Source organism: Cololabis saira, chromosome 23, assembly GCF_033807715.1.
Source record: "Cololabis saira isolate AMF1-May2022 chromosome 23, fColSai1.1, whole genome shotgun sequence".
Classification (NCBI taxonomy): domain Eukaryota; kingdom Metazoa; phylum Chordata; class Actinopteri; order Beloniformes; family Belonidae; genus Cololabis; species Cololabis saira.
This window is the reverse complement of record NC_084609.1, coordinates 15,528,972-15,539,701: the sequence shown is the minus strand read 5'-3', so window position 1 is coordinate 15,539,701 and position 10,730 is coordinate 15,528,972. Positions and strand designations below refer to the sequence as shown.

The 10,730-nt window shown below is 40.6% G+C and overlaps 1 protein-coding gene across 5 annotated transcripts in view; it reads left to right on the top strand.

The window, feature by feature from the left end:
* The first annotated feature begins 976 nt into the window (after positions 1-976).
* The window catches only part of abcc9 (ATP-binding cassette, sub-family C (CFTR/MRP), member 9), a 70,943-nt gene continuing 61,189 nt past the window's right edge, over positions 977-10,730 (top strand). For 4 of the 5 annotated variants that reach the window (XR_009770874.1, XR_009770873.1, XM_061714983.1 and 1 more), the window contains exons 1-2: positions 3,002-3,180; positions 5,872-6,057. Coding sequence is in view for 3 of the 5 variants with exons in the window: in XM_061714983.1 (XP_061570967.1) it covers positions 5,889-6,057 (169 nt within the window). In the remaining 2 variants the exon portion in view is untranslated. Of the gene's footprint in view, positions 1,082-3,001; positions 3,181-5,871; positions 6,058-10,730 lie in introns of those variants that run through there. The other variant, XM_061714981.1, reaches the window with a different exon arrangement.

Sequence of the window (10,730 nt, the reverse complement as noted above, 5' to 3'; positions counted from 1 at the left end):
TGCCACTAGGGGTCACTGCAGCCCACCACACAGATTTTAAGTTCAACTTCCCTTGAAGATCAAGAAATGTTTCATTAAAGCAGAACTACTAATTTTAACAGCTTTCCAGATGTTCTATTGTTCCATCTCTTTTTCCAAACGTAGGTTCATATCAACCACAACATTTTAATTGCTGTGATCAGACTTTACATTACATTACATAAGCGGCATTAAATGTAATTTGTTATTTTATAGCTTTCACATGTAAGTCACCACTAAACAATTCAGACTTACAACATTGGGTAGAATTTATGTTAGAATTGTGGACTTTTACACAAAACGATGTAAACAGTGTTTGCACTTTTTGGTATTTGAATAAGTTATGTATTTATGGAGATTGTTCTGAATTCACCCCAATACAACCTTTTGTTTTGGTCTATATATGACATTTTATTTTTTCAAAAGTAAAATCGTGAGAATAGTCAAAATGTATTATTAATCTAAACAAAATAATTGTTAGATTAATCAATTAATTGAAAGAATAATCGATAGATAAATCGACAAGAAAATAATTGTTATTGGCTACCATTCAAAATCTGTTCAACCTGAGGCTCCCTATTATTTCTTACATCGCTGTCTAAGATCCCTATCCCTTATTCACACCAAATTAAAATGCGCACATGTCTGTTTCCTTTGTGTTGCGTATTTCAGGTCACCATCTAACCTTCCCTCTCAAAGGAGGTGCACCTGCTGGTGATTTATCAGCGCGGTTCATTTAAAGCCACTATACAGGCTTAAAAAAAAAAAATAAAATAAATATAACTAGGCTCCGTTGTGCTTATTCGGCTTTAATTTGACCTATTTTTTCCCCCAGAACTATGAATGCCATCGTAAAACATCCAGCCATTCTGAGCGAGAGTGCGTGTGTCCTTCGTGCTGCTTGAGCACCGTAATAGCGTTTCAGCGCTGTGGGAGTAATTGTCATGTGAATGCGTTTCCTGTCACCTTTGCTTCAGCATAAACCACAACATTGAAAAAAAGCGCAAGGATTAAGGAAATTCCGGGAAAGACGCTTTGACCCAAAATCTGCGTCAGAGTCTGGGTGAGTGTTGGGGCACGCTTTTCTTTTTCTGTCCTTACGTTCAGGCTGCTGCATCTTCACCATAGTGCAAGACGAGAGGTTCTATTCATGTAAAGCACACCAGACTTCATTCAATTATTATACAATTCAAAGCATTTCTTCTTTTCATTGAATATGTAGGGTTTAAAACTATGTTCAATATTATATTTGAACCTATAGTATAGTAATCTTACATTCGGCGCAAAATAAAACAATCAAGGACACATAGAAAGCTGAAAACTACACTGATTTTACAATCAGATGTGCTGCTGTCTCAGGTAAGCAAGACAGTATAATTAGTGGACAGTTCAAAAAAGTTTACTCATTTATAGGGGTAAGGCGTTAAATTTTATTTTTGATCTATATGCCGAATTTAAGAATAAATCCGCCCCGGTTAGAAAAACCCGAAGTGAGCCTTTACCTATGTCAATATTTGTCTCTATAATCAGAAACGCTAAAATGTTTATTTTCTGAATGGTATTTTTGGAGAGTGGGGTGACTGACTCGCATTGTAAGACGCTGGAAAAAACATTTTATCACTGTCTTCGATTTGATTTGATGTTTTGTTTGATATATCCTGATGTTTTCAGTATTCAGCAGCTTGCATCGACACTGTTTGGTTGAGTACACCTCAGTGCCCTCTTCCAAGGTCCCATCCTCCTCCGCATGCACAGCAGCTTTACGTGTAAATCCTGCAGTCTCCCGATTTTGATCATGATTTCATGCAACTCTGCTGCTGCATGCATTCACTCAAAATGCAAAGGATAAATGTAAATAAAAAAAACATGTATTACATGTCTTGCTTGGGTTAGATGCAGTTATGACATCTTAATATTCTTGTTGAGCCATTAGACGACTGCAGCAAACCCGTGACCAGATGCCGTTTTAATACTTAAGTACCGAGTTTATAAACTTTTTGCAACCCTTACGTCAGCTGACAGTTAAAGGGACCTATAATAAGCTCCTTCTCACCGCCAAACCTGTACTAGTTTGGAAACCTGACACGAGTCAACGTTGCATCAAGTTTACTAAAGTTACATAGACCACTGCCGGAACTTTCGAAATTGACGCATTCAAAATAAAACAACATTAGCGCGACAGAGGAGAATCTAATTTTTGGAGGAATTGAATTGCAAACACTGATGTGAAGCAAATTATATTAAAGACTGACTAAATATAAGGATTTCAGATTGTATGTTGAAGTTAACAAAAAATGAATAAATAAGTTAATAAAAAGGAAATTGGGGTATAGCATGGTCTAATAATGTAAACTGTAACATTGATATAAACGTTCGGAAATTTGACCAGCAACATAATACAGTTTATTAAAAAAGACATACAAAGAAAAAAAACAAAGACACCAAGAATGCTTTTCAATAGACAGGTCAACAAAAGCCACACCGTTGCAGGAACAATTTATGCAATTCTACTCTGAATGAATAGAAAATAGTGATGATTTATTTCTTTCTTACAACTTTTGAATTACTTATATTGTCCAAATAACAAAAAAATTGTTTTAGTTAACAAATAAGCGGGAATTGTTATATTTTGCATAAATTGGAGAAATGGTTGTAGATTTCATCTCGTATATTTGAATTTAATGGTGACTGAAAAGTATTCGTTTCTAGATGGAATGTAGGTTTTCCTTTCTCTATGTATATCCACACACTTAAGTCTGTAGTCTTTTTTATTGATATGCCTGTAATTTATCCACGATTACAAAACATTGGTTATAATACTGCTCAATGAATCAAATTCATTTTGTATATCTTTTATTTTTGTCTTTTTTTTGTCATTTCATTTTAAATGTTTTAGATTATCTTTTATTTTGAAATCAGGCACCGGAGGCTGTATGCCGTATTGCGTGAAACCGTTTGCTGTGCAGAGACAGGCAGCGCTGAGTGGAGCAGCTGATGCTCTTGACTTTCGAGGCTAAAAATAATCAACTTTTTACATTCCAACTCTCATAATTTTTTAATTCTCTTCCTGTTTTCCCTTTCCTCTGTCTGCTGTCTTGTTTTCCATTTTAAAACCCAGCTTTTGGAAATGAAACCTCGTCAGTGAGGATTGTTTATTTCGAGGTAAGACTTTGGTTTTGAAAGTTATTAATATGCTCTTTCTTATCAAGCTAAATTTAAACAAACATGTGTACGTTACTAGTGTGTGCTTCAGCTTTTACGAGTCGTGCAAACTTTAAATATTGTAAAAATGTAAATCCAGCTAAATTAGGTTGAGCTTTTTTTTAACAACCCACTCGAATGTTCACATTTGAGCTTTACCTTGTTTATCTGTTTACCTGTTGTTTTTAATATTGTCGATTTCTAAATTGTATTTAATTTAAAAATTGTAATTAATAATCAGCAGACAATATTATATATGACTGTGAAAATAACAGGCAGAAATTGCAAGTATGACTGTTGAAATTAAATCCATCCATCCAATCCATCCATCCATCCATCCATCCATCCATCCATCCATCCATCCATCCATCCATCCATCCATCCATCCATCCATCCACCCATCCTTCAATCCTTCCATCCTTCCATCCATCCATCCCTCCCTCCCTCCCTCCCTCCCTCCCTCCCTCCATCCTTCCATCCATCCATCCATCCTCTCCATCTATCCAATCATCCATCCATCCATCCATCCATCCATCCATCCATCCATCCATCCATCCATCCATCCATCCATCCATCCATCCATCCATCCACATATCCATCCATCCACCCATCCTTCAATCCATCCATCCAATCATCCATCCATCCATCCTTCCATCCATCCATCCATCCCTCCCTCCCTCCCCACTTCTTCATCTTCATGTTCATGGAGTTTTTCTAGATTCTGTCCGAGCCATCTTTTGGGCAAAAGGCAATTCTGACCACATGGGGATTATCATAGACCGTAAATAACAATGGACGAAGCACTGGGTCACGTGACCCATTGGTTTCTCAGGACCGGTTCTGAAGGCCGTTTTTCTTCGTATAGGATGCATCCATGTTGCTCAGCAAGCTGACAGAGACACGCCCGCCGCATGTCAATCAAAGTTAGCTTTGCTTCCAGCTCCTTCAGCCGCACCACGCTGAAAAATCTGTAGAGCTGCCGTGAGACGTTTGCAGCGGGATATTCTTCGTAACACATATAAATTATATGTAACATGTATATCGAACATGTTGACTCAAGGGCAAAATCCAAAAATGACCGACACGTTTAGCTGACGCTGGGTTAATACAAATGAGTGGTTGCTTCGCTTGGCGCGGTAGCGTGACGATTCCGAATGAGGAAGTCATAACCGGTAGCGATTGGCTGAGCCAACTGCTGTTCAATTATATGAGAAAGAAAAACTACTTGATATTAACTCTCCTGGCGTGGTACCAAAAAAATGTCACCCCTCCTAGAGTTGTCCGTCCATCCATCCATATATTCATTATCTATACCTGCTGTATCCTTTGCAGGGTCACGCGGGTCTGCTGGAGCCTATCCCAGACAATTACAGGGCCAGGGAGTCGAACCATGAACCTTCTTGCTGTGAGGCAACAGTGTAACCACTAAGCCACCGTGCTTTCCCCTAGAGTTGTCATGGTTGCAAAATCAAACGATTGAGACCAAAATAGTTATTTTTAACCAGGTTGTATTGACTTGTTCTGGAGTCGGCCTCTATCAGTCAGTCGAAGACCTGCAACGAAATTTAACTCCGCATTAGACTCAATGCAGAAGTAAGATGGTTGGCGGTCGGGCGACATACAGATCTGCTATGGCGACGAAAAAGAAACGGACAATAATTGTGTTACTGAACTGGGTGGGGCTAAGATGCCTTGTAATACCATTTTGTCCTGTTAGAGATGTAATTCATTATATCTTATACCAGAGGCTGACATGGGTTCTTTCTTGTGATCTGCTGCCCCCATGTGATTGGAAGTGGTGTTGCTACGTAGAGTGGCTTTAAATAATTTTGTTCTGTTGTAGGCTACTTTCTGTTTGAAGAATTTCTCAGTCAATGCTAGTGAGAACCATGGCAGTGATATGTTTGAGTTTTCCTTCCTTCCTTCCTTCCTTCCTTCCTTCCTTCCTTCCTTCCTTCCTTCCTTCCTTCCTTCCTTCCTTCCTTCCTTCCTTCCTTCCTTCCTTCCTTCCTTCCTTCCTTCCTTCCTTCCTTCCTTCCTTCCATTGATCCATCCATCTATCCATCCATCCATCCCAGTAGCTTGCAAATTTGCACAACACATTCAGATCTGGTTGGTCTCAAACAAAATACCAGCTTTATGTTTTTTCACACGTCTTAAGTTGGTAGCCAGTAACTTGTTGAGTTAGAAACTTCCGTAAGGCTAATTACATAGATAAGAAAAACCAAAAACGCCATACAGCTGTTAGAGCACTTTATTTTGAGGTTTCAAAGAATAATTACTTTCAATGCTAAAGTATCAACTGCTCTATTCGTGAATGCATAAAGAGATTAGGTCATTTTACTTTTACAGCTTCCAACTTTACTAGCTCTTTTTTTTAAATTAGTCTTTTAGTATTAAGTATTTTATTAAACAGTCAGCCTCAATAATCTACAGGACAGAGCTCCTGAAATAGCTCTCTCACTTGAGGCTGTTTCTGTACGAGTGTTGCACTTGAACTTGTGACGTGGTGTAAACATGTCTGACACAAGCCTTCACATTTTCTCCTCTTAGTAAAAACATACAATTGCATAGTTAAAATGAGCTTATTTTTGCCTTTTGGAAAAGTGATGAGTTCTGTGTATGGCTTCATCTGAGTGTCTGTGTTCACAGGTTTGGTCCAGGCTCGCATGGAGCCGCTGGATGGTGGAATGGGCTTATCGTTTTGTGGCAACAACAGGAACATTAACGCCTACAGCGTGGAGAATGGCGTGCTGAACAATGGCTGTTTCGTGGATGCTCTCAACCTGGTTCCTCATGTCTTCCTGCTTTTCATCACCTTCCCCATCCTCTTCATTGGTAGGGAATACAACAGTCATAACAAAACAATTCAATTCAATTTTATTTGTATAGCGTCTAATACAACAAAAGTTGTCTGTAGACACTTTCCAGAGACCCAGAATTCAAACAAGTGATATGAATTTAACTGCATCATTTGCACAAATACAGGGATATATTTGTCACTTGTTGACAACTGGAGATACAAACATTCTTATCTAAATTATTTACGCAACACTATTTATCCAGCACACTTAAAGTTTCATCTGACATTTATGTGAGTTGCAGATATTTATCCCAACTTTTCAGCTGCTTGCGAGGCTTCCTCTCCCTCCATACATGGCCGAAGCTTAAACCACATTCTTCTCCAAAAGTGGATTCTTTCTCTTCGTCTTTCTTCTAAAAAGTTTTGGTTCCAGTGCTGAAACTATTCTGAAGGGCAACGTTTTTCATGAGTAAATATTTAGAGGTGCTAGGTGGACTTTGGAAAAACAATTGAATAGGTTTATTACAATGTAGTGTCTGTGCTTCACCCGAAAAAATGTGACAGCAATAAAGTCTGAGGGTCTTTTTTTCTTGTCTTACATGCGACTTGTGTAAGGAAAGTGTTTTTATGGGATGGTTGGGGGACTGAATGTGCTAATTTCTGCCCACTGCTTGCTTGAACTCCATGACTGTGTAAAGTTCCTCTGTCATCGTGTAACGTATTTTATAGCATCATTTAAATAGATTTGTACAGATAAAATATGAGTAGCATTGTCTTTAGCTGATCCAGCACAAAAAAAAAAACATTACGTTGATGTCAAAACTGGAGGACTGAAATTCAGATTTGATAAGGCAGGCAGATGAGGTCATAAAATAAATAAACAGAATATTAACTCCTGGCATGAATTCAGAGCAGAAAGGAAAACCCATAATGTTGCCTCACAAGAAAAAGGTTTCTGGTTTGAATCCCAGCAAGGCAAACCTTTGAGTTTGAATGTTCTTTCTGAGCTCGAGTGAGTTTTCTACTCCAGCTTCAAAGTCCAAAAACATGTTATGTTAGGTTAAGTGGTGAATCGGCCACAGCAGGTATGCATGGTTGTTAGTAGCTACAGTCCCGATACAAGTCGTGGACCCAAATGCTGCGATGCTGCGATATACCCAAAACCAAATCATCGTACAGTGTCGGTGTGTGTGTGTTTACATTGCGTATTTCTTGCAAAGATTACCGTACTCAGCACATGTGACAACAGCGGATAAGAAACGAGCTTGCAGGGCGGCGAGGAGCGTGTCTGTGTGAGAGAGGAAGTGAGGAGCGGATAATAAAGATGTAACATAACACCAGATTAATTACGAACAAATTATCCTGCTGAATCCGATTCCAAGTCAGGGCTGACAAGACACAGGTGCAATCAATCAAGAGAGATGTGAACAAGGAAAGTCAAACTGAAACTTCAGAAACCAGATGGACTTTCAGAATAAAACCAGACATCAGAGTATAAAAATGAGGAAATCCAAGAAAAACAGAAGGAGAAATCAAAACCGTAACACAGAAACTCTAAACCATGACACCAGTTTAACTTTGGTTGTCTGTGCCTGTCAGTTTGATCTTTATAAATACAGAAACGTGCATTACTGGTTTGAAAATTCTGTCAGTTTGAATTGTCACAAATTGTCACAAAGCCAAACAAGTAAGTGAGGATATTTCTTTTGAGGAAAGTGGTAAGATAGAATGGACGGGAATACTAGTATGTAGAGTGTGTACTGGCCTGTGTTGAGTGTGTACTGGCCTGTGTTACTGTAAAAGCTGTTGCTCCTACAACATTACATGCAATCTGGAGCAAAGCAGATGTGATGGTGAAATGATCTCTTCCCATTTCTCTGTCTCACTAAAACACTCCTGTTTTGTTCCCCATCCTTGTGAGGACATGACATTCTTACCACCCACCAGAAATACAATCTTCACTTTGAAGGCTTGTGGAAAAAAGATCAAAAACATCCCAACTCTGATCATCTGAAACTCATAAAGTTATCTGTACAAGTATACACCCACCCACCTATATTTACATTCAGTCTGAATTGGTAAATTATTCTTGTACATACGAGGAATTTGACTCTTGGTCAAGATTCTCTCTCACACAGAGTGGAATACTTGACCCAGGGTCAAATCTCTGGCATGATACCAACTCAGATCCTCTCGAATATAGATGAACAAGTATTTAAGCCCACGCACACCTTCTCAGACGGAGTATTTGTTGTCACCAGTGAGGAGTTTAAGCAGCTTTAAAGAGTTCAGTTTAGATTAAAACTGCAGGTCAGTGATCCAGTGAAGCTTTGGTGATTATTACAGAAAGAAAACAGTAAAACAGAGTTTAAATATACAGTACAGACAAAAAGTTTGGGCACACTTCCCCCATTGTTTGAATGAGAATGTGTGTCCAAACTTTTGGTCCGCACTTTATATACAAAAAACAAAGCTCAATATTTAGGTTAAGTTATGATTTATGTAGAAAAAAAATAGTTTGTACCCTTTTGCTCTTCTACTATTTTTCTTTTATGTTATTGAATGATGAAAAGAAGAATTCAAAATAAGAAACATTGAAAAAAGAAAGGAGATAATGTAAAGAAAAAAAGACCCAAGGAAATCATGTGCAGAATAAAGGAACAGAAAGGATGCAAAATGTGGACAAAAGTGTTTCTGGGTTATTTTGTTCTTTGCTTTTTTTGTCTAATTTTGCAAAAAATAACTTTAAAGCACCATTAGTTATCTGAAGTGTGTGTTTGTGTGTGTGTTTGTGTGTGTGTGTCTGTGTGTGGGAATGGCTTTGACCAAAAGCCCTTAGCCTCCTCCCCAAGGACAGACTAATTGATGCTTCCTGCTTCTAGTTTTTGTGATCTCTGTACGCTGAGCTAAAAAATGCCTCTGTTCCATTTACTTAAGAGCAGAAACAAACATAATCAGCACAAAGTGAGCTGATTTTGGTTTAATTTAGAGATTCAGTGGTTAAAGCATGTGTCAATTGGTCTCCTTACAAATGTTTTGGTTTTTGATTAATTGTTCAAATTGATTTCCATTCTTAAATAAAGTATTTGATGGATTTTAGTTTATCAAATAAAATAATTGCTTGATAAATTGCATATATATATATATATATATATATATATATATATATATATATATATATATATATACCCATTGACTGACAGAGAGTGTTTATAGTAATTGTAGGGTCCAACCCCAAAACCTGAGGTGAACCCGAGTAGCCAACCACAAACAGGCAGGAGACCAAACAATTGAAATAAAGAGCCAGATGGCTGTTTATTAAGGTGAAGGGGAAAAAACTGACTCAGGGGTTGATCCGGAGGGGAAGGCAGAGGAAACGGGGGAGTGATGGTTGGGGGTCCAGGAGACCAGGGTCAGTCGTGAGTTGGCAGCTGGGGGGGGGTCACGGAGATCCACGAGAATGGCTGCGAGGGGAACAGAGGCGTCGAGGAGGGGTCCAGGGAGGCAACGTAGACACAGGAACAAAAAAGCCTTGGGACAAAAAACAAAGAGGGATTAATGTAAGCACGACACAAAGGTTCAAACTCGAGGGCTGAAAAAAGCTAGAGAAAGTTTCTCGAAGGGCCTGATTTAGTTACCGCATGGGTTCAGTACAATCAAGCACTGAGTGAAGGTCCAGGTCTTCTTTTAAGCCTGGGCTGGTGATTAGTGGCAGCTGAGGTAGATGGCTGATCAGCAGCACCTGTGCTGCTGGCTCTCCCAGCCAGAGGAGGAGGACTCCTAACAGGACCCCCCCTCCTACGGGAGACACCGGGCGACCGTCCGATGGCATCCGGGTGGGCTCGATAGAAGTCCTTCAGGAGGGCGGGGTCCGCCAGGTATGAGCGAGGGACCCAGGTGCGGTGCTCGGGGCCGTACCCTACCCAGTCCACCAGGTATTGATAGCCCCGGCCCCGACGACGGACAGCAAGGAGCTCCTTAACATCCCAGACCAGGTCACCCCCTTCCAGGACCCGTGGTGGGGGGGGAAGGGGAACTGGGGCAGAGAGAACGCTGGAGACTACGGGTTTGAGACGTGACACATGAAACACGGGGTGAACCTTGAGTGAAGCTGGAAGGTGGAGGCGTACCGTCATGGGGTTGATGATGCGGTCAATGGTATATGGGCCAACATAGCGGGGTCCCATCTTCCGGGAGGTGGCAGGAAGTGGCAAGTCCTGGGACAACAAGTACACCTGTTGACCCGGCCTGTAGTCTGGTGCTGGCCTCCTCCGTCGATCGGCAGTCCGCCGAGACCGCTCGTTAGCCCGTAGCATGGCCCTTCGTGCAGTCCTCCAGATGCGCTGGCAACGATGGAGATGAGCTTGGGTGGAAGGTGAGGGTGAAATTGAAACGACTGAAGAAGAGCGCCCAGCGAGCTTGTCGGGGGTTAAGTCTCTTGGCGGTCCTCACGTAGGTTAGGTTCTTGTGGTCAGACCATACAATAAAAGGTTCCTTTGCCCCCTCCAGCCAATGCCGCCATTCCTCCAGTGCAGCATGAACTGCTAGAAGCTCCCGATTACCCACGTCATAGTTCCTCTCTGCTGGGGAGAATCGCCGGGAGAGGTATGCGCATGGGTGGATCTTCTGATCCTCCTCCGACCGCTGGGAGAGAACGGCTCCAATCCCTGTGTCCGACGCATCCACCTCCACAATGAACTGGCGTGAA